At 44.3% G+C, this 27,911-nt stretch overlaps 1 protein-coding gene across 1 annotated transcript in view; it reads right to left on the bottom strand.

The window, feature by feature from the left end:
* Positions 1-27,911, bottom strand: part of LOC144685615 (uncharacterized) — a 449,474-nt gene that overhangs the window by 268,709 nt on the left and 152,854 nt on the right. The window contains exons 3-5 of the mRNA XM_078550317.1: positions 27,598-27,756; positions 15,800-15,995; positions 937-1,098 (exon numbers count right to left, since the gene is read on the bottom strand). Coding sequence (XP_078406443.1) covers positions 937-1,098; positions 15,800-15,995; positions 27,598-27,756 — 517 coding nt within the window. The remainder of the gene's footprint in view (positions 1-936; positions 1,099-15,799; positions 15,996-27,597; positions 27,757-27,911) is intronic.

Here is a 27,911-nt window from a genome sequence, read left to right as displayed (position 1 = left end):
CATTCATCTGCCACTCTAGCCCTTTATCTTACACACTTCCCACCCCTCCGTACCTTTTCTAAGAAGATCTGGGACATTTAAACACTTTACTTACCGGAATATGGCAGCTCATGCCATAAAAAGGGGGCGCGGTTTCTGTGCAGATTCTCTGCACGGCCCCCTACCAGATTTGCTGCACTCAATCGGTTTTGAACCATTCTCCATTAGAAGGGTCAGTCAGAAAATTCAGAGGACACTAAGTGTGCATTTTTTTTGCTGGTCAGGGTCAGGAAAAAAAGGGTTTCTGATCCTGATTGGAAGATCTGGGCCCTTATTTGTCATCCAATGGACAAAGAGGAGTTAAATTTTGATATAAGTTTTGCACCATTTGAGCGGTTAAGTGACTGTCAAACATTTACAAAGATGGATGACAGTACACACGTTAAAACAAATATACTTTGGTTTCAGATGTTGTTTTGAGCAGAAGGATGATCGGAATTAACTCTGCACCCTGCCAGCAAAACAAAGGTATTGTGATTATTATCTCCATGTGTCTTCCATGCTTACTAATGAATGCTCCCAAATCCGGAAACCATAATCCCTCCCAGAGATTCCTTCTTACAGTTTCAGCAAGGGGAAAAAAAAATTATTGGGATTCATAAGCACTATGGGTGTCCATACGTGAGGCACAAATCTGACTAAAATTCTCCAGTACCATTTGTATGCATCCCAACAGCTGCTGAGGCGCATGTGACTTTCTGTAACCACACCCATTGCTCATTTGTCCTAGATAAGATCAATGTCAGATTGACAAGAGCAGAAATATGATCAAGAGTATTATAAAGTTACTCAATTAACAAATGAAGGGCTGACAACAGAGGAGCTGGCAACAGATGTGAAGTATGATATCAACTCTTGCCTTTATAATCAGCTAATTAATATAAATGTTTAACATACCTCAGACTGTACTGGTAGCAAATACTTGTCTTGATGAGATCCAGAGTCTTTGAGGACAGGTTCAGTATCAGAAGCCTCCCTGCAAGCTTGGCTGTATCTTGTGCAGTGTGCCTTGGCTGCAGTTGGTTCTCCCATAACAAACAACAATTGCCGAATTAGCCCCTAAAAAGAAAATAACATGTACTTTAGAAGTATTAAAATACTTGCACAGCACAACAACGTGGCTTCAAATCATTGCTATAAAAACTTAATATTGACAAGTGTTGGCCAATGCCCTTTCAGCTGAAGGCAAATCAGTAGATTAGTTAAGTAAATCCCAAAAGCACCAATCAGACATTATTGCACAAGATCCATTTTGGTGAGTGTTTTCCCTAACGTGGGGAACATCTTCAATAAATGCCCATCGGATGCCCTGCCAAGGATAATCATACAGATTATGTTTGCAAAATGAGTGTGACTATAGAGTGGAAGAATTATTACATTAGCCAGATTCATATTTTTCTGACAGCCAGTCACACAGCACTAGATTTGCATGATTATATACGGTCTATAATTGTTATAATTAATACGAGTTGCACAAAGGGAGCTCAGGTGAAACAGGATTGGAGTGCAAGGGATAAGTGGACTAGGGTGCATAGATATAATTTAGACCCCATTGTACAATGCATATTATATCCTTATTATTTCTGGTTAAGTAGTTAAATGCAAGGAGCCAGAGAAGTAGAGTTGGTTCCAACATAAGAATTTCTCCGCAGGAGAAGAGGTTGAGGATTTGGGGAAATACAAAATTGAACTACTTACTGTACTGTGACTAGTGGGTTATTTACTTGCAGCACAACAAGCTGACAGAGATAATACCCATTACAAATAAGACCAAAGGGATTTAGCAAGAAAGTTGACACAAAAGCATGTCAAAAACGTGTGAACAGAAAGCACAAATTTTACAGGAGTAAAATGAACCAAAGAAGAATTTGAAAGAAATGTAAACACGAATTTAGAAAAGTGTAATTGTCTTTCATTGGCTGTAAAAACCAAGGGCTGAATTTTCTCCCTGCCGGGGGTGAAGTTGAAGGGCAGTCGCGTTTCCGATCGGCGCCCCCAATTAAGGCCCACCCAGCGTGATGCACGCCAGGAAGCAATGAGTTATTTAAATTACAAAATTTAAATAAAGAAAAGAAAAAATTTTAGGACATGTCCCCTGATGTGACAGTAGCACGTGAGCTGGGACATGTCAATGAAAATTAATGAAAAACGTTATTTAATTTGTAAGCCCTTCATGAAACCTCATCCCGCCTGTGGATGAAGTTTCATGAAAAATGTGAAGGCCACCTGGGCTCTTTGCCTGCTCCCCCCAACCTTAAGGTTGGACGGGCAGCATTCTTAACGACTTTAATTACTTTCTTAATGGCCTTAATAGGCCTTTGACAGTTCAGCGGGCGCGCAGCCGACAACTGAAAATCTAAACGTGTAATTTTACACGTCGGCGAGCGGGCCCTGCCCCCACTCGCTGACCCGAAAATTCTTCCCCAAGAATCTTTCTAGCTCTGCCTTATAAATGTTCAAAGACTCTGCTTCCACCGCCTTTTGAGGAACAGAGTTCCAAAGACTCACGACCCTCTGAGAAAGAAAATTTCTCCTGGTCATTCGCGTTTTACAACGAGTTGGACTTCCTAACTGATGATGAACGTATACACAATATCAAAAGTCTAGTAATAATTAGACCTAGAGACACACTGGGCAGAATTTTCTGGCTGGTGGGCAGGCAGAGCGGGAGTGGACCCGATCGCTGCCCGCGATCAGGTCCGTGCCGCCATTTTACACAGGCGGGCCAATTAAGGCCCACCCAGCGTGAATCATGCCTCCCAAGGACAGCGGGAGTGGGCGGGCGGCGGCGGGACTGCAATGACAGCCGGGTCCAAAGGCAGCCTGTTTAAAAAAGCTGCTGCAGCCTTTTAAAGGCTGTCAAACATGGCTACTGGAAGAGATCCCCAGACCGCTGCTGGTGAGCAGGCCAGGCAGGGGGGTAGGGCAGGGGGGCACTGTGCCCCTCGTTTATCGGACGATTGCCTTGCTGCCCCGCCCCCACTCGCTGAAGGTTCAACCCCTGAGGTCAATTGGACAGCCACTGCATCTGCGTGTAAATCTACTGCTTCAGAAGGGCTCAGGATGATATGTTTACAGTTTTTTTTGCAACTGTAGCTAAAGGCCTAGAATTCCTTGGAAGGTTTGGTGAAGTTATGGCACAAGTGAGACATTGCACCATTTTTAACAGGAAATTCACCCATAACTGTTCGACGCCACTTTTTTTTTAAACATATTTTGGTACAGGCAAATTTCCAAGTGATTGCAACGCTTCAAGGTGAAGCAAGCTGCTCACTTACATAACTCCTCCCCTACACAGAAGACCAGCTTGAGTGAATTGCCTGAGCTAACATGAATAACCTGCTGGCATAGATTGACATCCCAAAATTTAAGTGCCATATGGCCCAAAGTCACCTGAAAATCAGATTCCTGGAGATTGAGTTATTTTCTCTGCCCTTAATAAAAAAAAATCACCTCAAGACCTGCACTATTTTCAACGGAAGAGCTGTCAGTCTTACTGAACCCAAGTAGTGTCGTAATATCTTTTGCCGCTCCCTGAACAAGTAGCTAGGCCAATGGTTTAATGTCTTATTCAAAAGATGGCATTTCCTATAATGCAGCAATCTCTCATTTCTGCATTTAAGTGTCACCCTGGATTGTGTGCTCGAGTCCTGGAAGTTTCTTTTCCCATATCTTATTTTTAATGACTATTTTCTTGTTTTTTTTCTACTCTATGCTGTTTATAAAACCTAACATTGTTTTGTTTTGACAACCTCTGTCACACAAATAAGCAATACAAGTATTTTATATATGCTTCTCCTACAAAAGTGTGGCAGGGAATACTATCTTAAATAGTTTGACTTATTTTTTTTATCATTTGCTGACTTTAAAATGCACGCTTGATATCTGGAATTCACAGGCTGCTGCAAGAACTGAGCCTATCACAAATAACACCAAGGAAATTTAAAATGCTAAAATGGAAGTAACCAGGGGCAGGATTTTTTGCTGAGCGGGCGGGCGCACGCCTGACCCGCTCGAGCGTGAAATGCCGCGCGATATTTCAGTCGGTGGGTGTGCATGGGAGTCGCCAGCACACCCGCCGACAATTAAAAGCCCCATTAAGGCCATTAAAAATGTAACTGAGATAAGTTTTTCGCTGCCCGTCCAAGCTTACGGCTGGCAGGCAGGCAAAAGGGCCAGGTGGCCTTTACATTTTTTTGCAAAATCTCATCCACGGGCGGGATGAGGTTTTGATCAGTCACTGAAAACATTTTTTAAATTTCACCCTAATTTCTAACATGTCCCTGATCATAAGTCAGAGTCACATGGTGGGGACATTTTGTGAAACATTTTAAAAACCTTTATTTTTAATTTTCAAAACTCTTCATCTCCCTGAGGCAGCTCTGTGCCTCAGGGAGCTTTTCCAGTGCGCACCCGCGTGCATGCACAAACTTGCGCTCTTGCCCTCCTCCCCCCACCCCCTCACCCCACACACACACGCAGGCAGCACTGAAGCACACGTTTCACATGAAATCGTGGTTCGGACCCGATCGCGGACAGCGGTTGGTTTCCTGCCTGCCCCTGCTGATCCCACCTGACGAGGGAAAAGTCCTGGCTCAGATGTTTGATCTTTAATGATAAAGTATTCCACAATATTCAAGAGGGCTCATTACTGGGCTGTCCAACTGTGGACTGCTAACTTAGTCTCAACAGATATATAGGGCTGGATTTAATGGAGGCAAAGAAGGGGCTCGCCCACCTGGAGAGCAGGCAAGAGCACCCTGTTGCTTCTTTTCGGCAAATGCCGCCACATCATGTGCCGCTCAGGCACTTAAATGGACAGCTACAGGCGTTCCCCGGGATCAAGGACACCGTGGGTGGAAGTTCAACTCGCCAAAAGCTGCTGGACAATCTGAGGCCGGTAGCTCTATTGAACAGCAGCGCCACTGGGAAGGAGGTGGCTGCTGCCGGTACGACACCCACCCGAGGACCAGGATTGTCATGGACCCAGGCCGCAGGCGATTGGTGACGAGATGTGGGGTAGCAGGGCTCGGCAGCAAGGGCGGGGGGCAGTTCACAGTAGCACCCCCTGCCCCCTTCCTGATGCTGGGTACTTCGAGTCATAGAGGTCCACAACACAGAAAAAGGCCCTTCAGCCCATCAAGTCTGTGCCGGTCAAACAAGTACCTAACTATTCTAATCCCATTTTACAGCACTAGGCCCATAGCCTTGTATGCCATGGCATCGCTAATGCACATCCAAATGCTTCTTAAATGTTATGAGGGTTTCTGCCTCTCCCACCCCTTCAGGCAGTGAGTTCCAGATTCCCACCACCCTCTGGGTGAAAAAATTCTTCCTCACATCCCCTCTAAACCTCCTGCTCCTTACCTTAAATCTATGCCCCCTGGTTATTGATCCCTCCGCCAAGGGGAAAAGTTCCTTCCCATCTACCCTATCATAATTTTATAAACCTAATTAATCAGGAATTAAACCCAGGCTGTGGCGGTAAGAGCGCTGAATCCTGACCACTAGACCACCAGGGACCACTTCAATCAGGTGGGGATTTAAAATGAAGTTTTTGTTTGTATGTATATTAATTCAGCAACCATGGGCAGAATTTAATGCTCTTGCCCGTGGTGAGTGGGAGCCCGCCATCTTCCTGCCTTCACTTTGATTAAGTCCGTTGCGGGAAGGCAGCAGGGTCTCTACCTGCCACCCTCCTGCCCACCCCCTGCTACCAAACCTGCCATGGCGGGAGGGCATTAAATTCCATCCATGGTTGCTGAACTAGTATAAGTACAAGCAAAAACATCAGCTTAACTCTTCGCAGGAATATTATGGAAACATAATCATAAAATAAATCCATAGCTAGCCAATATTTAACTGGAAAACCAAAAATTATTCAATGCGGGGGATGGGGAGACGGTGGGAGGATGTAAAGTTACTTGTGGTTACGAGTCCAAACCGTCTTTATACAGGAATGGAAGGAGTATTTTAACTTAAGTATTTCCGAGTTTATGGAAGGAAGGGGAGGGGAGGCTGTGATGCTCTGATAGAAATTTAGTTTGATTCAAATTTAATTACTTTAGTAGGTGGATAGACTCCAGCTATAAAAGCTCTGTCTGATGAACACGTCTGGTATTTAATAGCAAAATACTGCGGATGCTGGAAATCTAGAACAAAAACAAAAATAGCTGGAAAAACTCAGCAGGTCTGACAGCATCTGCGGAGAGGAAGACAGTTGACGTTTCGAGTCCGTATGACCCTTCATCAGAACTAAGGAAATAGAGAAATGGGGTAAAATGTAAGCTGGTAGAGGGGGGTGGGACAGGTAGAGCTCGATAGAGGGCCAGTGAGAGGTGAAGGCAAAGAACAGATTACCAAAGATGTCATAGACAAAAGGACAAAGGGGTGTTGACAGTGGTGATATTATCTAAGGAATGTGCTAATGGGAACATTAAGGGTAGCAAGCAGGACAAACAAGGGTCAGATAGCCCTAGTGGGGGCGGGGTGGGGAAGGGGGGAAGGGATCAAAATCTTAGACTTTTCTACTTCCGACTTTCCACCGATAAATTTCTTTTATGACACATCGCAATTGATGGTTTGCTGCCATCTACTGAAACCAGCCAATAAAGCATCAAACAGATATTGTGCGCTCTGTATGTCTTAATCCCATCACTGTTGACCTCTTCAGCCTGCTCTGGGATGTCTTCCTTAAACTCCTCCAGCTCCTCATCCTCCTTTCTTGCCCCTCATAAAATCTACCTTTGACCAAGATTTTGGTCACTCTTCCCACTCTCATTCTTAAGCTTGGCATCCAATTCAACTTGGTGTTAATTTGTGTCTGTTTACAACTCGGAGGCATTGTGCAATGACTTTCTATGTTAAAGATGTAATGCAAATGCAAGCTGTCTTACAAAAAGGCCCCTGTTTGTGACGGATTTGCTTCCTTTCAATGTTGACTACTTTATACAGGAATGGAAGGAGTATTTTAACTTAAGTATTTCCGAGTTTATGGAAGGGAAGGGGAGGGGAGGCTGTGGTGCTCTGAAAGAAATCTAGTTTGATTCAAATTTAATAACTTTAGTAGGTGTAGTTTAGTAGAACATATCTCTTCTCTCTGCCATCTCACCTTCCAAACCAACGACCACTACCATCTAGAAGGATAAGGGCAGCAGATAGATGGGAAGATCACCTCCTGGAAGTTCCCCTCCAAGTCACTCACCATCCTGATTTGGGAATATATCGCCGTTCCTTCACTGTCGCTGGGCCAAAGTCCTGGAACTCCCTTCTTAACAGGGACCTACACCACATGGACTGCAGCAGTTCAAGAAGGCAGCTCACCACCACCTTCTCAAGGGCAACAAAGGATGGGCAATAAATGCTGGCCCAGCCAGTGAAGCCCACATCCCATGAATGAATGAAAAAAACTCAACAATCCTATAAATGCTAATCTATAATGGTATGTATTTGACACAATTTGGTAAATGAATTAAAATAAATTTACTGGATATTCAATGAAGATTTACAAGAGGTATCCCATCTTAGCCATGGACTGCTTGTTGAGAGGTTTTTATATGTATTTTTTCTGTTGAATGTTGAGTCCTATCTCCCTCAAACCTGGGAAGGCAGATGTCATAGACAAAACATTGAGGAACTGGATCAGGCTGGATGTGAACAGGAAGACACTGGATGGAATCATCCCAGATTTGCACTAAATGCGGTAGCGCACTGGAAAAAGGATGTTTTACCCGCTGGCACCAATGGCGGGTTTTCAGGCTATATTGTCCCATTCCCGGCACATCCTGCCTTATTAATAATGCATTCCTGGGAAACACATCAGATTGTTGGTGGGGCAGCCTAGGATTCACCCGCCCCGCCGTCACCTCAGGTCTTCAGTAATCCGGGCACTACATGTGAAGGGTGCCCTTGTACAAGGCTAGCTCTCTCTAGGGGATCGGAAGCTGCTGCAAAGTCATGGCTGCCAAAGGGAGGAAACATGCTGCCCTCAAATTTAGCAACCCCTCCCTCGGGCGCCTACTGGATGTAGTGGAGGCCCGCTGTGAAATCCTCAACCCCCTGCTCTGGGCCTAGACCAACAAGCAAGGTCAGCAATCCGCATGGGGGGCGGTGGCAGCGGTGTTCAGCGCCAATGCCCTGCAAAAGAGGACAACCACCCAGTGCCCAAAGAGGATGAATGATCTCCTCCGTTCCACCAGGGTAAGTCACTCTTCTTATCACTCTCAACTCACACACTCACAAACTCATCACACATCCACAGGGATCTCACTCACTGCCAGTGCAAGGGGCATCACCATTCCCTTTCTCATACACACCTTCATCTGCCCTGCCTTGTCCTCATCCTGTCCATGGCACCACTCACTACCCAGACATGCCAGGCATCCTTGTCATCTGGCCTGGCAGGCATCCTGCTTACACTCTCTCTATCTATCTTTGTGCAGGACAAGCTGGCACACAACAAAAGGGAGAGGTCGCAGACCGGTGGAGGAATGCCCGACATCAAGGTCCTCACAGACATTGAAAGTAGAGTAATCCAGCTGGCCAGTGACGATCTGGACTGGTCCTGTGCTGATGGTGAAGTCAGTGGTGATCTACCAAGTGAGGATCTAGCAGTGTAACATCCATCAGACAAATGTGCTGTGAGTCGCTTCCCCTGTTCCGCAGTACCCTGCCATGCACCAATTATCTCTCCTTGCTTTCGCAGGTGCCCCTGGGAAGCAGCCAAGGGGGCCCTTGAGCCAGGTCCTCAACTCAAGTCCCGAAGACATCTCGGAAGAAGAATCTGATGACGCCCTCATTGAAGTCCCATCACAGCGCTCACCCACACCCTCCACCAGCGCAGAGACACACACCTCGATGGGATGTAATTCTAGAGTAGCCTCGGGGGTCACAATCTTGTGAGCAAATCGCACTGTCTGATCCACAGCAGGTGGTGGCAGGGATTTCCCAGGTGTCTGGCACGCGGAGGGCTGCTGGAGGCCAGAAATCTGCTGAGTCTGAGTCAGGTGACGAGCCTCTGGATTCGATCATGTCACAGTTGCTGCAGCTGCAAAGGCAAGCTCGGGAACAACAGGAAGGAATGTCCACTACACTCCTCAGATTGCAAGACACGATGGAGGAGTACTGAGGTCAACACTGGTAGGATGGCGACCGCCATGGAGACCTTGGTCTTGGATATTGGTCCTGCACTGCTGCGTGGGCTGAACTCCACTGTTGACGCCAAAAGTGGCCTCCGACTGTGCCAATGTGAGAGGGATGCGGGATAGCTCGATCTCACTCCAGCTTCTCCTTCTCCTCAAGGAGTCAGCCAGGGCCCTAAGGCACCCATAAGGAGGAGGATCAGCAGGTGCACACCCTGTGGTCATCCTTCCAGGTGGCTCCGGGAGTGTCCGGCCCATCCGAATCCCCTCTTTCTGTGACCTCAGCAGCTCCAGCTCCACAGGCCGAGGAGGGTGCCACTGCCACACAGCAGGACCCCAAAAGCAGGCCGGGGTCTTCCAAGTCTTGGTCTTCCAGAGGACGCCCGCCAAGGTAATCACAGACAGGGCATCGCAGTCAACAGGCTGCCTCCATCTCCGCTGTGGATGTTGGGGGAACATCAAGACGTAGCGGCAGGGTTAGGAAGGTTAAGCAGATGTAGTTGTACAGACTGGGAACAGGTGTTAACCACTTGTACATAATGTTCACTATTGTAAATAATCACCGGAGAATGCCTCTTTGCCTATGGCTCCTTGTTCTGATGAGCAGTGTTTGTGTCACTCAAATGTGAAACCTTGTTTTCTGCACAAGATAAAGGCAGGTGTCTCAGTCCAGGGCTTCCCACTCCCTGGACACATTACTGATGCCTGCGCCTCGATGGTGCTTGTCATTGCTGCCAGAATGTCGTGGGCAGGTGTCACAGAGTTCTGTCATTCTCTCTGTATGCCCTCAGCACCTTTGAGGTGGGTTTGGCCCCCCATCTCTTCCACATCTGTGACTGGTGACGCTGTGCTCCTGAGGGTGCAAGTGAGCTTCCCTCAGCCAAACAGCAGTCAGACATTCACAGAGACAATGTGAAGATCTATGGAGCATCCTCACTGCACCTCGTCATCATCCTCCATGAACCTTGCGGCTATGACAAGCGCCATCTAAAAACCCTTGGTCTAGCAAGGCACCTACGTGCGATAGCTCTCTGTGGATCATCAGTTGTGTGTGCAGCAGGCCCTGTTGCCCCTTCACCTTGAGGGAGGTGCTCCTCCCTTTGCCAAGCCGGGCACCTCTGCCACTCCCTTCTTCTCCTCTGGTCTCTGTAAGCCATGAGGCATACCGCTAAATCATCAGGTTCTATGATCCTGATGTTCTCCTCCTGCAAGCTTAAAGAGAGAGAGAGACGTGTGGGTGAGCACGTGTCCTAAAACCTCTCTCGGTTAAGTTTGAAGGTCCCTTCATACATTCAGGAGAGTGCTGGCCACCACCTGGATGGCCGGTGTGTAGTACACTCATTGGCTGTCCGAAACCCCACCCACCTCCACCCCAGTCTACCTGACCAATTGGTGGCAGCTTCGGCCACTGGACTGCATGCTGTGCTCTCAGCTCAAGCGCAGCCATTCTCCTAACCCACACTGCAAGGCTGCGATGTTAGCTTGAACCAAGGGGAAGACTGGGCCAAACCTTAATAAAGACCTTGCTAGGGGCTCTGAGCACCTCCACCAGTGACTGCGCCATGGCCAGCTTTCACAAGGGGTTTCTACAACTTGCCCAGTCGGCCAATTGCTCTCCTGCCCCCTAAAATGCACATTAATTTGCTGTCTGCGCCCAAGGGGTGAAAATTTCTGGAGCTTTTAGTGGCACTTCTATGCTTTTGCATTGCCTGAGTGGGCAAAAAGCCTGAGAGGCCCGACTCCAAGCATGTTGCTGGAGCTGCAGCCGAACGGTCTCAGCTGCGGAAGAATGCTCACTTTTGGCAGGCTTTTCCAAGTGCATGGCCGCTTCCCTCACCCCGCCCCCACTTTACCCCGACCACCCCGGCATGTGCTTGTGTACTTCCTTCAGTCTCTGCTGCCCTACACCCCCTGCACCCTGACCTGACCCGCGCTGGGGCCTTTACCTTGGCACCACACTGAAAGCCAGCTGAGAAAAAGCGACTTGCCTGTGCCCACCACCAACGTGTGGCACCTCTTCCTTGATGTCCTGCGGGTGATTCCCACGAGCGCTGCTCAAGGTTGTGTGCACTCACCTCCGAGGTCCCCCCGTTGTTCAGCTCGCCAGGTGCACGCCTTTTAAAGGCAGTCATGCAGCACGCCGTTCTGAAGTCACGTTGACGTGGGTGGTAAATTTGACGTGGGGCAGGGCTTATAATTAGATGCAAATGTATTAAAATGCCATTCCTGACGTCCGGCGGTGGGAAATGCGGCCCGCCATTGACGGGTGCAGCGGACGATCGCAAGCTGCTTTCACAACAGCGTAAAACCGATTTTTGGTCTTCTTGCCATATTGTTCCCCCCACTGTCCGCCATGATGCCTGTACCAACTGGGCCAGAAAATTCTGGCCACTGCTACCTCCTCCTCAGCCTGTCCACTCGCTAAACAGTGGCTCTCGGAAGTACTGTTTTACTAATGATAAATTTACAGTTAGAGTCATACAGGCAGAAGCCTGCCATGCCTGTGCTGGCTCTTTGAAAGAATTAACGGTTTCCAATAGTGGAAAATGGGAAAGCTCAAGAGGGCAGAAATGGAGGAGTGCACTGAGCTGACTACCTCCTCGGCCCTCCTACTCCCACCCAACTACCCCTCAACCATCCGACTCCCCACCCCGACCCTCCGACTGACCCCCACCCTCCGACTCCCCCTCCCAACCCTCTGACTCTCCCCTGTCCCTCCAACCCCCCCCTCCGACCCTCTGAATTCCCCCAACACTCTGACTCCCCCACCCGATCTCACCACCCTACTCAGCTGGCACCTTATCCACCCTACTGCCTGCCGCCCTACCCAGCTGGCACCCGACCTACCCTGCCACCTGCCATCCTGGCACCCGATCCAGCTACATGTCTCAAAGCTTTTCAGTGTGTCGGTGAATGAAGACTTACCAAAATAAGGCAGCTAGTGCTGTAAAAATGGGGCATGGCTTGGCTTTGACCTACAATCCTGCAGTACGAGGGAGGGTACTGAGAACAGGAACACTCCGCATTTCCAACAGGTTCGGTTCAGAAGTCGAGGCTAGGAATGTGGAGCGCCTGTGCAAGGTAAAAAAATTAAGGGCGGAGTAATTGCCTCTCATCAGAAGTTTCAACCCCATAAGTTTGAAATGCGGCTGTCACCCCAGGTTCTTCTTCAGAATTTAGGATACATTTCCAACATTTTGTTTTTATACCCATATGTCTCCCTGCAATGTATTAGTTGCTGTTCCAGAAGAACTCTGTTAGTGAGACTAGTATAGGTACCAACAACAGTAAGGAAAAGTCTGCATTAAGGAGACTTATATACTAGACATTAACACATCTAATTGAAAAAGATGCTAACTTTCAACAGAGGCCTCAAAATGCACTCTGTATTTATACAGTTGGGATTTTTTAACCACAGCTTTATTTCTGCATTTTAATGATTCATGTCTTTCAGCAGTTCTTGTAATTATATATTAATTATAGTACTTCTAATTCACTTAAATTGTTAGAAAGCACTGTGCTGAATAAATATTTGAATCCATTCCTTAATTACTATTCTAGCTGTATACAATAATGATTGAAGTCAACAGGGGAATGTTAATGCAACATATAGCTTTTAGTAAAGAATGATGATGCATGGTTACATTTCTGATTCCTCAAAAGGACTTCCTTTATATAGACATACATGAGGCTTCAAGTTCTGTGCAAGTGCTGATTTCAAAAATATTCTTTAAATTATTGTTGCCATTTGCACTGCCACAAAGGAAATTCAGAATTGGATGGAAAAGTGCCAGTGTTGAAACTGTCCTACTTGGAGAATTTGCGACCCTGGGTCGGCCACAGGGCTTTGTGAACAAGGAGCACTTTGAACCTAGGTGTCCTGGCACCTCCAACTATTAGCCAAATACTCAGTGTTTTTGTCAAGACCCCCCTCCTGATGGAACAGTTCTCCCCTCTGCTGTTCCATTGTACCTAGTCTTTCTTTGGAAATTTTCAATATTTTCTATCAAAGCTGGTTGCATGTCTGTCTGTACAATAACCCCCTTTCGGAGGTCTTAGCAACAACTCTAGTTTCACTCATTTGTTGGCATGACATTGACTGGTCGTTGCAGAGTTCACTATTCAAATAGATGTCCAATGATGTGAGGCTAGTGTCAGTGTGACAAGTGAAACTCTGTACTAGAAACATTGCTGTGGTCCAATGTTTATTCTGTGTTGTACTGCGAGCGGTTTGAGTGGATGCATTCATTTTGACTGCATGGATTGGAGAAAGGACAGAAAAAGGGAATCAGGAAGTTCTGAAGAAAGAAGTAATGTTATTTAAGCAGAGCCTATTTTATTTAACATTAAGTAGTGCTGCAAAAATATATTTAACCTTCTCTTAAAGTTTTGTTCCTCATTACAAAACCCATCCTAATGTAAATGAACAATATGCTTATTCACTATTTGGTTAAGAATGACGGTATTCAAACTGGCTCCATTAGATTTTGAAAAGAATTATAATTTGATTATTTTCACTCTAAAACATAGTGTTTTCTACCTTGAACCATGAAGGAAACTGTGAACACAAAATGTCCAAGTTTAGAATTGAGAAGAATCTTGGTTAAAATAAAGACCTGGTCATGTAATGCAGATCAAGTGAATGTATTTTTTTACATTCTAATATCTGTGATTTACATATACACACACTCATACACACCACGCACACACATACACCAGCCTCTGGGCAAACACTTAGCAGTAGGACTACATGTTGCAACAGCCATCTGGCATTTTACAACTGAAGATAAAGTGTCTTCCAGCACCTTCCTCACAATGGGTATACAGTATTGCTTGGCAATTCATTCTATTCCTCTTGGAGGCAGCAAAGAGCCATCTGTACTTGTGGGTAAATGTCCAAAAGTTGATTCAGTACATTCAGCAGTCTTCATTGTTTTATGTAGCTGGTGGAACTTAATTCCAATTAATAATAACTCTGGAATAAAAAGCCAGTCTCAGTAATGATCATGGAACCATAGGATTACTCTAGAAACCTACCTGGTTCACCAATGTCCTTTAGGGGAGGAAATTTGCCATCCTTACCCAGTCTGGCCTACCTGTGACTCTAGACTCAGAGCAACATGGTTGACTCTTAACTGATCCCTGTGATGGGCTGGCAAGTCACTTAGTTGTATCAAGAGCAGAATAAGAATAAAACCAATGGAGCAGGCAGCATCAGTATAAGGAACGAAAATGACAAAGGCACACCCTGCCCAGTTGATCCTGAAAAGTCCTCCTCACTCACATCCGGGGATTTGTTCCAAAACTGGGAGAGCTGTCCCACCCATGAGTCAAGCAACAGCCTGACATAGTCAAAGTCATCAAATCATACCTTACATCCAATGTCCCAGTCTCCTCCATCAGCATCTCTGGGTATGTCCAGGTCCACTGGCAGGTCGTACCCATGAGAGGTGGCAGCACAGTGTTATACAATCGGGAGGGAGTGACCTTGGGATTCCTCAACATCAACTTCAGACCCCATGAAGTCTCATGACATCAACATGGTCAAGGAAACTTCCTCCTGGTTACCACCTTCCCTCAGCTGATGAATCAGTACTCCTCCATGTTGAACACTACTTTGAAGAAACACTGAGGGTGGCAAGGACACAGAATGTACTCTGTGTGGGGGACATCAATGACACCAATCACCAAAAGTTGCTCAGTACCACCACGACAAGGTTTCACACTTGTGGGAGAACCAAGAGAGAATAACCTACTTGGCCTCACCCTCACCAATCTACATGTCACAGATGCATCAATGCATGATACTATTAGCAGGAGTGACCACTGCACAGACGTTATAGAGACTAAGTTCCATCTTCCCACTGAGGATATCATCCATTTTGTTGTGTGGCACCACAACCGTACTGAATGGGTTAGATTTGGAACAGACCTAGCAGCTCAAAATTGGGCATCCATGCGGTACTGTGGGCCATCAGCAGGAGTGGGATTGTATTCAGCCACAATCTGTAACCTCATGGCCCAGCATATGCCTCAATCTACCATTACCATCAATCCAGGGATCAACCCTGGTTCAATGAGGAATGCAGGAGAATATGCCAGGAACAGCATGAGGAATATCTAAAAATGAGGTGCCAACCTAGTGAAGCTGAAAATAGGACTACATGCTTTCCAAACAGTGGATGCAGCATGGGATAACAGAGCAAAGCAATCCCAAATCCAACAGATCAGATCAAAGTCTGCAATCCTGCCACATCCAACTTGTGAATGGTGGTGGACAATTAAACAACTAACCAGAGGAGGAGGCTCCACAAACATCCCATGTCAGTGCAAAAGACACAGCTGAAGCATTTGCAACAATCTTCTGCTGTCAGAAGATTGAAAGAAAATAAACTGCTGCAAAAGCATCTTTGACGCATTCGGCAGGATCTTATGGTCCAGCCAGTCAGTGGGGTTAACTAATGTCACCAAAGACAATGGACTTTTGGCTGGTTCGCCACATCTTCCGTGACGGGACTGTAAAACCCCAACCATTGTAACTTGTTCATTTGAATTTCAATGCAATGCAACTGATTGCTGCTTTTAAAATGTCTAGCTCTTAGAACTCTTAAGGCTTTTACCTTGAAAGGTGTTTCAAAGGCTTCAATCAGTCCTCCTACAATGACCAGGCCCTCTGTAGTTACTTCCATTCCAAAGTAATTCTTCCACGTGACACTTTCGATAAGTTTACAATCAACATACAGCGCCAATTTATTCAAGGAAACACTAATTGCAACTTTATGCCACTTGCCATCTGAAAGAAAAGAAATAGGAAACCTGTGGGAAGAAGAGTGCAGTCTAAGTTAGCCATAGAGAAACACTATAGAAAACTTAGGAATTTATACATTTTCCACAATGGGATGTCACAGTACCTTATGTGCTTTCAAAACAGTTAAGACCCACATTGTAACGTATTCCAATACACAAATCCAAAGACAGGATTGCTTGGTAACCAATCCCACCGGTCAAAAACACAGCTGAATTACAAATGCGGAACAGATAGGTCATATTAAGTAAAGTGATGCTAATATATCACAACACCACTGTACAGAGTATTATTATACATCTTATGTTAAATGCATACACATGTATTTTTTGTTGCTGCTGAATGCCACGACCAGAGTTCCATAATGTACAGAGGTACTTTCAGAATTAATCTAATATTGGCTCAGTCCTGAATTTACTTATGGAATGAACAGATATCTCAAAGTCTAGTTCATCAGGTAAAGGCTGAAATCTAAGGAAATCCAAAGCTCTCCATGTGTTTTGTAGGCAAAATGAAGTTGTCGACAGGGCACTACAGCGAAGGCAGAGATTTCAAGTTTTGTCACAAATGAAGATCTTTGGTCATGGGTAATGTAACAATTCACAAATAGTCACAAGTAAAAGCTATTTAGACTGAAACAGAAGGTAAACATTTTCCAAACTATATTTTGAACTGCAACTTTATTTTCACGCATGTACCTCCAGCAAGATATTTTATGGGACTTTACAAAAGGAAATATTTGTCTGAGAAAAGAACATGTGCATTTGTGTTACTCAAGAATGAAAAATGTTTCAAAATGTCACAAATCCCTACATTTAAAAACAATTTCCTTGTTGTATAGTTACCATTCATACATTTTGCAGCTAAAAACAAGTGCTACAGACACAGTCACATTATGAAGAAACATAATGCCTCATTTTCTTACAAGCCACATTTTAATGGTGAATAAAATGACAATTTTCCTGGACAAGACACAACAACAAAGATGTAATTTGATGGGACAACTGTAGTGCATTCAAGCACAAAAATAATTAATACTTTAATAATATGGTGCTCGACCAATAAAATGTAAGAATGCTGCACCAAAACCATTTCATTTTTGGATAAATATAACACTTCAGAAATTTGTCATGTGTGAATACATGTAGTTATGAACACACACGCAAATACACATACGCACACAAACACAAACACACACACACAAACACACACACACAAACAGATGCCTTAAAGTTGCTCATTGCTTTAAAATGATGAGTATTTTACCATGTACTTAAGAATTATATAACTAAAAGGGCATTTATACCTCACTAGCTCTTTACTAATAGGTCCAATGAGGTTGCCTATAAGAAAGCTATCTGCTGATAAAAGTGAAATGCTTTTTCTTCTGAAGTTTCCTTTAAGGTCCACAAAACCTAAATGATCAGACCTTGAAAGCTGAGGGCCCAAAAACTATGATCTTGCTCTGCTGTCACGACAATGGTGAAGCAGGACTTCCCTTATACCAATGACACATCCATGGCACGAATGGAAATCCAGGACCAGGCGATTAGTAAGTGGTGAATGGCTGCTTTCCCAGTATCGTAACACCTCAAGTGCTTGCTACATGGGGGGGTGGGGGAAGGGGAGGGGTAGAAATTTGGGGTGGAGGGCTACACATGTGTCAGGCATGCAGAGCCTGTTTGAAAGTAACACAACTTGGCCTCTTCTCAGCAGGGCTACTTTATGACTGAAAGCCCCATTCCAACCCCGCAAAAAACTGCATGCCTGCAAGAGGATTGCATGCAGCATATTGAGGCCACCAGAGGCAGGATTGGTAGGAGTTGGCGTTGATATTGTCATGCCTCCAGTCTTGGCACCCATGGAAGTGGAACCACCCACCACCTCACAGGGAACTCCAGCACTCCTGGAACTGGGCAGAGATACCACATAAACAGATCTCACCTCAAAAATCAACCCCCACTCATCCTGAACCCTGGCAGTACCCTGAATCCATTGCAGGGTTTATCAGTTTTCTGACCTCCGATCTTCTTCCTGCTCAACCATGCACTTTTGGGAAGGCACCAAACAGAGACAACTCATGGTTAATTAGAGCCCTATTGCTGTTCCTTAGGGAGGTACTCTGTTAAAGAAATACATGAAAATGCTAATTATTTATTGATATGTTTCCTATCTATTCAGTTGTGATTTATTGCAGTCTTATGATCAGCTGCAAACCTGACATACAAGGGTTAATTTTCATAGTTGGTGATCACTCGTTCTTTATAAAAACCCACCTGATTCTCATCCTATTGGCTTCAATGGAGCAAGCGGACAATGTGCTCTTGTCAGGTTACCGAACAGGCAATGGTGGTGAAAATTACCCCTGTACTCTATTTTTGAGCTTATGTATTCAGTGTTGTAGATGACTCACATCCACAACATCAAAGTGAAGAGGGTGGGAGAAGTGGACCATCAAAAGAAAAATCAAACATCACATCTCAGCAATTTTTAAAGATGTCATTAATCCCCTTTCGTGGATCACAAAGTTATAGGTAATGGATGAGTGGGAGCAGTGGGATTTTTCCTTTATATGACTATTCTTCCCATTGTTACTCATCAGGTCACCTTGACTTCAATAATTTCTGCAATACGGGCATGCGAAGATGTTTTTATCTTCTGATAATGAAGATAAACTCTTTGAAATAAGAGATCTGTAGTATCTCCTCAGCCCACCCCTTCAGGTATCTGCTTCACACAATCCTTCAACTGCTTAAATATTCCTTCTCAAGCACTGAAAAGTCACAAACAAAGCAACTTGTTACTGTAGCTTCAGACCATTTCCACTTCACAGTATACAGAAATATGTGCTGCAGATAGGAGTCACCTCTCCCTGAAAACCTATACCAGCAGGACTGCAAAGACATATTTATCAGCATGCCATTCTCCTTTTGTTCCCTACCAGCAGGAGTCACTTTATTCAATCCCCATACAAATTCAGTTTGTTGTGACCCATTAAAATCCTCGATTGATCTAAAACTGTATGAGACACAGCATAACGTTTACAGGAACTTCATGCTGGTGTCTCTTTTAAAGCCAATCACTTCTTTTAGAGGATCCATCTTACATTAAGATCATTGGACTTGTAATATGACCTTTTTTCCCCCCCATTTAAAGTAATTGCCAAAGTGATCCACTTCTCCATCCTTTGAGCACCAAAAAAACAATTGCTCTCAATTAGAGACCCCTGAGGAACTGGTCACTTCCCAACTGAAATTTGTGTTGCAAAAGAAAGTACACCTTTAATAATATTGTGGTCTTAAGAGAAGTAAGGAATTAGCAGGGATGCAAGTTGTTCACTAATAGATGAAATGTCCTTAACATTGAGATGCACCGTCTGGCTGAGGAGAACCTAACCTCCCAGATAGTTTGGGCTGAACTTTCCCCGCCCTGGGCTAGCAGAATTGGAAGCAAGGTGGGGTAGCAGGGAGAAGAGTCTGGAAAATAAAGGGGAGCCATATTGAGACAGCTCCCCGACGCATAAATACCGCCAGTGAAATATCCCGGTGATGCAGAAACAGATTGGCTACCTAATGAAAGAAGACAGGCACAGCCAACTGCATATTTAAAGTCCCAGTTAGGCGCCATTTAAAGCACTCGCTGACTTTTGCCACAGGCAAAGCAGACACCCCCACATGCTGGCAGTATGGGGGCGGCCACCTGAGCCGGAAGCTCCATTCCCCCAAAGAGGGGGCTACAGCGTGAAAGACCACCCCTGAACAAGCCATCAGGAGTTTCCTCTCTGATCCGAGAAGCCTGTCTGTTTGGCCATGTGAAACTTTATTTCAAACTTACCCTCTCGATCTTCCATCAGCCTCAACAGCGCCCACTTCTCCTGCTAGGTCTGCCAAGGCTCGGGAGTTCCCTGCCCTCTGATTGGGCTGGCAGCATCAGGGGTCTGCCCACCATCCTTAACTGAACTTGGAGGTGGCCAATCAGGAGGGCCCCTCAGGAAATATCACTGTGCCAGCCTCACTGCTGGCAAGTGGGGGCTCGGGACCCCCCCCAGGGAGAAAATCCTGCCCTAAAGGATTTCTCTCTAGGTGACTATCCTCAGTGTGAAATATATTGATGAAACAAATCATTTTAGACTTACCCCAGTTGACTTGAAGCTATATGTTTGTGAAGATTACCAAAAAAGTAATAAAGAGGGAGAAAATAAACTTTGAGGGTAAACTAGCAAATAATATAAAATCGGACAGAAAGGGCTTCTTTAAATGTATAAATAGGAAGAGAGAGACCAAAGTGAACATAGGTCCCTTAGAGAATTCTGCGGGGGAAATAATAATGGAGAACCAGGAAATGGCAGAGGAATTGAATAAATACTTTGCATCAGTCTTCATGGTAGAAGACACTAATGGCATTCCAAAAATACTAAATAATCAAGGGAAATAAATACAATAACTATCACTAGAGAATAAGTACTAGGTGAACTAATGGGGCTAAAGACCAGTTAGCCCCTTGGACCTGATGGGTTGCATCCTAGGATATTAAAGGAAGTAGCGACAGAGATAGTGGATGCACTGATAGTAATCTTCCAAGAATCCTTAGATTCTAGAAAAATTCCAGAGGGTTGGGAAACTGCCAATGTAACACCCTTATTCAAAAAAAGGAGGGAGACAAAAAACAGGTAACTATAGGCCAGTTATCTTATTATTGGGAAACGGTTAGAGACTATTATAAAGGATGTAATAGTAAAGCATTAAGAAATGCATAATATAATCAAGCAGAGTCAGCATGGTTTCATGAAGGGGAAATCATGTCAATTTATTAGAATTCTTTGTGAAGGTAACAAGCAGGATAGATAAAGGGGAACCAGTAGATGTAATATATTTAGATTTCCAAAAGGCATTTGATAAGGTACCGCACATAAGGCTACTTAATAAGATAAGAGCCCGTGGTATTGAGGGTTGTATATTAGCATGGATAGAGGATGGGCTAATTAATAGGAGACAGAGAGTTGGGATAAGGAGGGCATTTTCAGGATTGCAACCTGTAACTAATGGAGTATTACAGAGATCAGTGCTGGGGCCACCGTTATTAACAATATATACTAATGACTTGGATGAGGGAAGTGAATGTACTATCTCCAAGTTTATGGATTATACAAAAATAGGTGGGAATGCAAGTGGTGAGGATGACACAAAGTGTCTACAGAGAGATATAGACAGGTTAAGTGAGTGGGCAAAAACTTGGCAGATGGAATATAATGTGGGAAAATGTGAGGTTATGCACTTTGGCAGGAAGAATAGAGGAGCTGAATATTATTTAAATAGAGAATGACTGCAGCAAGCTGCAGCACAGAGGGATTTAGGGGTCCTTATGCATGAATCCCAAAGAGCTAACATACAAATTCAGCAGGTAATAGGGAAGGCAAATGGAATGTTGGCCTTTATTTCAAAGGGAATGGAGTATAAAAACAGGGAAGTCTTGCTAAAACTATTCAAGGCACTAGTTAAACCACACCTAGAATACTGTGAACAGTTTTGTTCCCCTTATCTAAGGAAAGATGTATTGGAGGCAGTCCCAAGAAGGTTCATTCGGTTGATCCCAGATATGGAGGGGTTTTCTTACGAGGAAAGGTTGAGTAGGTTGGGCCTGAATTTGTTTAGAAGAATGAGAGGCCAACTTATTGAAACTTATAAGGTTCTTAAGGGGCTTGACAGGGTAGGTGCTGAGTGGTTGTTTCCCCTTATGGGAGAGTTTAGGACCTGAGGGCATAACCTCAGAGTAAGAGGTCACCCATTTAAGACAGAGATGAGGAGGAATTTCTTCTCTCAGAGGGTAATGAATCCGTGAAATTCTGTACCGCAGGGGGCTGTAGAAGCTGGGTTGTTAAGTATATTCAAGGCTGAGATAGACAGATTTTTAATCAGTAAGGTATTCAAGGATTATGGGGATAAAGCAGGAAAGTGGAGTTGAGGATTATCAGATCAGCCATGATCTCATTGAATGGTGGAGCAGGCTCGATGGGCCGAATGGCATACTTCTGCTCCTACGTCTTATGGTCTAAGTTCTAATTGTTAACACCCCTATTAAAATAATACACAAAATCAGTTTGATAAAAATTTTAATTGTTAAAAATTTCTGGGAGCACTTTTACCTCCAATATTTGCCACGGGTCTACTCAAACCTATACCGAGAGAAAAAAACCTATGGGCCCAGATCTTGCAAGCAAGGACAGGGTCGCTGTTCTGCTTGGAACTGAAGGATACCTTCCCCAGCAATGTTGAATCCAGCAGGTTTAGGAATAAATGGAAGACCTGAAGACATTTGAGGAAGATGGTTGGCCTCAAGTGAGCTACGGTAAACTGGTATACTGTTTGCAATGTCACATATCTGCCCCCAAGAAGGCATGGCACAAGGTGTGTGCTCAAATCTTGTAAAGTCAAGGTTTATCCTGCAATGCTTTGAACTTAAAGGAATATGCATGACTGTTTAAGATGCAAGGTCATCCAGCAGCATGATTAATATGATCAGCAAGTATACAAATTAAAGTTTTGAGCATCCAAAAATGTTCAAGGAGTTTCACACGAGAAATTCCTGGGGGTCAATTTAGCTGCGTGATGCATGTTCATTATGTGTCAGACAATGTGGCCGAAGATGTATGCAGTCTGAGCTATCGAAACTTGCAACACCTCAATTCTAATCTGCTGCCAAAACAAGATTCCTCACAATAGGAGGGAGCAAAGCAGAACAGGAGGTGGTCCCAGGCACCACAAGCATTGGATATAATCTGAGGAGTCCTGCTGCACATCACTCGGTGTGCAAACATTAATTGAATAGAAAAGTGTGAAGCTCAAGCATCCCTCCCACCCTAACAAGCTCAGGGCTAACGCCATAATGTATTTAGAACAGCAGTTCTCAAAGCTTTTTCATTGAAGGAACACTATTCAAATGGATTAGTGATAATGGACAACGCCCTCTACCCAAGTCCCACACACAACCCCCTCCCCATCCCCCCATCTAAACTGTAATGCTATGTAAGGCTCATATATGAAAGTGCTGGAGGTAAAGATTTTTTTTTCAATAATGCGTATATGCAGACAGATATTTGGGAGTTAAAAACAAAAAGCTAAAAGCTACTGCGGATGCTGGAAATCCAAAACAAAACAAAAACAGAATTACCTGGAAAAACTCAGCAAGTCTGGCAGCATCGGCGGAGAAGAAATCAGTCAACGTTTCGAGCCGAAACAGTTCTGCCGAAGGGCCATGGAGGCTCGAAACGTTGACTGATTTCTTCTCCACCGATGCTGCCAGACTTGCTGAGTTTTTCCAGGTAATTCTGTTTTTGTTTTGTTTCAGATATTTGGGAGTGCCTGCTTCCCACTGCAGAGTCTGTCTACTTCGGCAGGAGCTTGGAGAAAGCAGAAGCCCAGAGAGAAGAGGGTTACAGATCATGGAGAAAAAGACCAGAGCAGCTGAGGGAGAATAGGAGCACAGTAGGGGAGCTGAACACGCTCGCAATCGCTGCTCACTTGAGAACCATTCGTTTAGAACTTGGATTAGTTGCTGATGTGTGGAACTTAATAATCAGATGCAGTATGTTACAACATATGCGCTCCTTTGAGGGAGCATTTGACATGTTTTTTTTCCACTTTTGTAGGCCTGAAAGAACAAGCTAATGTCAGTGTTCACAAGGAAGTTGGCACACCATAGGAGTCTCACCAACCTCTGCCAAACACCCCAAGAAATGTAGATAATGAGCTTGAGGAGGCAGCATCACTAGATGAGTTATAGTGCACAGGGTGAGAAGGAGCAAGTGGTGATGGCAGCTGAAGAGAAGGCATGTTTTATCTCTGCTGCAGTGCAGAGGGATTTTAGCCTCAAATGATCTGCTTTTAAAAAGGATATTGCTATTCAAGCAGGACCGTCTACATCAGTTACTTGTGCCCATGAAAAACTACCCTGCAAGATTAGGTAAGAACTACAGAGGGCCCCATTCGTTGGATCTGTGCAGTCATGGATGATTGATTATCTCCAATGCAAATTACTGAGGAGTGTAAAGTAACTGTAGTGGAGCTCTGTGGCACAAGTCCCAACCACAATGGGAATAGCTCTCGTGGGTGCACAGACTGCTGCTTTAGAGGCCTTGGGTTCCCATCTAAAAGAAGTTCCCTTGTCTGGTATCAATATGTTGGTTGATGCTTTGAGCCTCCTTACTGCTACTGCAGATCCATAAACGTGCAGATCGAATGCCCCACACCAATGAAGTGCCTTCAATAGGCACCTCTCAGGAAGGTGCCTTGTGTCTCCTGTTTAGTATTTTTGTCCAAGTGATAGCGGATACGACAATATAGTCCCCTTACAGAAGGGCAGCCCAGGCATGTTGTCTGAGCTACTGAGGAGGAGTGGGCGCACAGATCCTCTGCATGCACAGCTACCTCAGGAGCTATTTCCTCAATGCATTCTGTTAATTCTGGAAATGAGGCCGCAAGCCTTCATTCAGCTATATTTCACACACAACACCCGGGAACATAACCAGCAAAGACCTAAGGGAAGTTTAACCTTTGAACAGCTGAGCCCACCTGAAAAAGGACAAGCTAAAATGGAAGCAATTGTACAAATAATACATTACAGAAACATACAGTCCGCAATAGCAATTCATTTTTAGAAGTTCCACCATGAAGCTTATATATCGGAGGTCAAATCAACAAATCCTACAAGTTAGTAACCAGGTGATACCGCGGCAACAGTCATCTGGTTTGCATCATCATTTAACAAGTGCCAAGTCTTAGTATCCTAGACTGGGAAGGCATTTCAGGATCCAGAGGTGGGGAAGTGTGGTGATATGCTTGAAATCAATTTTGTAAAGGGGAAGCTCAGATGCAAAAGATTAAGGAAAATTAAAAGAAAAGAATGAAAGAAATTAAATTCTGGCCAGAGGAAAGCTTCAATCTAAATGCCAAGATTCACAAGCTTGAAGCCATCACATGTGCAACCCCAGAAGCCAGGATGTTCTTCTTGGTGCTGGGATTGCATTAACAACTAGCAACTAAGCTGATGTGATGTTTTAAATTAGGCATAAGTGTACAGAATCCCTATTTTACTAAAGGAGCCGCACCCAATACTACAGAAACCAGTGGAATTAGTTTTCCATTTTTATGTATGTCTTAGGTCCCTGGGAACTGCCAACCCAGATGGAGTAAAACTCCAGGATGAAGCCATGCCTTTAGGGCAAGAGGAGAATACATGTTTGGAAAAAGCTTTAAGAAGCTTTGCAGGAGTCACTTAAGGAAAGCCCTGATCTCAGCCTTCATTCTGCAGCTGTGCATTGTGGCCCTGGCAGCTGCTATCAGTGCCACAAGGGAAATGCAACAAATGTCTTAAAGTTGGATTCTCTCCGGGCTCTGCCCTACCACCACCACTGTTTAAAAAAGTTACTATTTTTATTTCTGAACAATGAAATTCTGTACACGTAAGTAATATCCCTCTTGTAAACGCCAACACAGCAGCCAGGTATAACTTGACAGTCTAACTGAAAAAACACAAGTTGAGACAAGACACTGGAACACATGATGCACAAAAAAGATCTGAAAAATGTCATGGTGAGGCAGATAATGATCAAAGTGATGAGGTACTTATTGATCAGAAATGCAGTATGACAGGTTCAATTGTTTAAATGCTTGAGGAAAATGAATTGCTTCAAATAGCATTCTTCTCAAGGGCATGAATAGATCCAATTTCAAAACTTGAGCAATAGCAACCCCATGGATTCAAGTGCTCATGGTATTTAAATTGAAATAATCAAATGGTTTAAAACTGAATTTCCCTCAGATTTAGTCATGTCACTCAGGGGAAGAAAAACAGCTTTATTGGGAACTCAATCCTCTGTTCAACAGAAGGTTTGCCTCAGATCGAGGTGTCTGTGCAGCAGAGTGAGGCAAGGGTTGTTTCAGATCCAGAATGATTGTTTGAGAGGGTGCAAGGAATGATGTCCCACAAGATTTCCCTGTGACATGACAATAGGGTCGACAAGGTAAATACAGATGGGTGAGAGATCACTCTGCCCATGCTATGTAACTCCTGTTAGCAAAAGTAATACCCACGGAGTTGGAAGGACAGTAGAAGCATGGATGCAACATTGGCTAAGAGTCAGAAAACAGAGAGCTGTGATGATTAATTGTTTTTCTGACTGGAGGGAAGTATACAGTGCTGTTCCACAGAAGCTGGTATTAGGACCACTGCTCTTAACCTGGACATGCATGTGCAGGGCAAAATTTCAAAGTTTGCGGATGATACAATACTCAAAGGACGTTGTCAGACTGATGAAATGGGCAGATGAATCTAATTGCTCAAAAGAATGAGGGGAAGCAATATGAACAATTTCTAAGGGGATACAGAGGGGTTGAGAGGGCATTATATCTGTGAACATGACAAGGCAAGTTGAGAAGTGCATTATAAAAGCTGATTGGATTCTTGGGTTTATTAATAGAGGCTGAGAGTACAAAAGCAAGAAGTTATGCTAAACTTTGATAAAGCACAGGTTTGGCCTCTACTGGAGTAGTATGTCCAATTCCGGGCACCAAAGTTTAGGAAGGATGTCGAGACCTTAGAGATGGCACAGAACAGATTTACTCAAATGGTGCCAGAGATGTGAAACCTCAGTTTTGCAGAGAGACTGGAGATGCCGAGACTGCTCCCCTTAAAGCTGCAAACGTAAAGACAAGATTTGACAGAGGTGTGCAAAACCATGAAGGTGTTGATAGAGTAAGTAAGGGGAAACTGTTTCTACAGGCAGAACGGTTAGTACCCAGAAGACATGATTTGAGGTAATTGGCAAAAGAGCCAAAGACCACCATAAGGAAAATTTTCTTTTATGCAGCGAGTTGTTGAGTTCCGGAATGCACTGTTTGAAAGGATGGTGGAAGCAGATTCAATCATAACATTCAAAAGGGAATTGGATAAATGCTTGAAAGGGAAAAAAAATACAGGGCCATGGGGAAAGAGCAGGGGAGTGGGATCAATCGGACAGCATAGGAACAATAGACTGTGTTACATGATTCTGTGAACAATACTTTCATGATCCAAAGGCTTTTACTTCCTGCTATCCTAGCCAGCAAGCCACCCAGAGAAATGGCATCAGTCTTAAATTGACTGTCCACCATTAGAATATGTGCCAGTATCTTGGTTTACCACGAATACCTGTTGAAAGTCCAGCGGCTTTGAAACCCAAACACAGCATCTCCTAACCATTAGGACTTGACGTAACCTAGTCGTCTATTGAATTCTTTTTAATCCAAGGGCTATATTCTCCATTATTGACTGGATCCTTCACCTGGATTCCTCAATAAAACAAACATGTAAGAAATGTTGCTGTACCTGCGCAGTCTGGGGTGTACATCAAGAGTTAATACCCTGATTTAAAAACCAACTTAACAAAATTCAGAAATGTCTTCCTTTATATTGTAGCTAATTCTTAAGCACAAGTGAACATGGAACAAAAACTGCATTACTGTGCTGGTATAGCAACACATTGTTTTGAAAATTGAAGACACAATCGACATTTTCTTTCATACTTGCCTCATTTGGTGATTATTGATATTTCTCTCCCCAACCCACCCCACAACTTACTCATAGTGGCGCCGCCTGGTGGTCACAAAAACAAATGCATAGGGACTGAGTCTGACTTGGAGCAGGATGTGACTTTGATAGTTCAAGACAGTGAAAAGGACAGTTTCTTCTCTCATTGTGTAGCGGAGTTTGATCAGTAGACTGAATTCATCTGCAAAACTAAGAAAACCAGAGAAGAGAACAATTTTATCAGATTCTAAAAATAACACCCGTGACAGAGTTAAGAAATTACTTGTGCAGTCATTAATAGTCCCACTGATTTTCAGACCAATTTGGAAATTTGTGCCACATTATTTGTACAAAATGACCCTCTC

The sequence above is a fragment of the Cetorhinus maximus genome, chromosome 10 (assembly GCF_964194155.1).
Source record: "Cetorhinus maximus chromosome 10, sCetMax3.hap1.1, whole genome shotgun sequence".
In the NCBI taxonomy this organism is placed as follows: Eukaryota; Metazoa; Chordata; class Chondrichthyes; order Lamniformes; family Cetorhinidae; genus Cetorhinus; species Cetorhinus maximus.
This window is presented reverse-complemented; position numbering and strand designations above follow the sequence as displayed.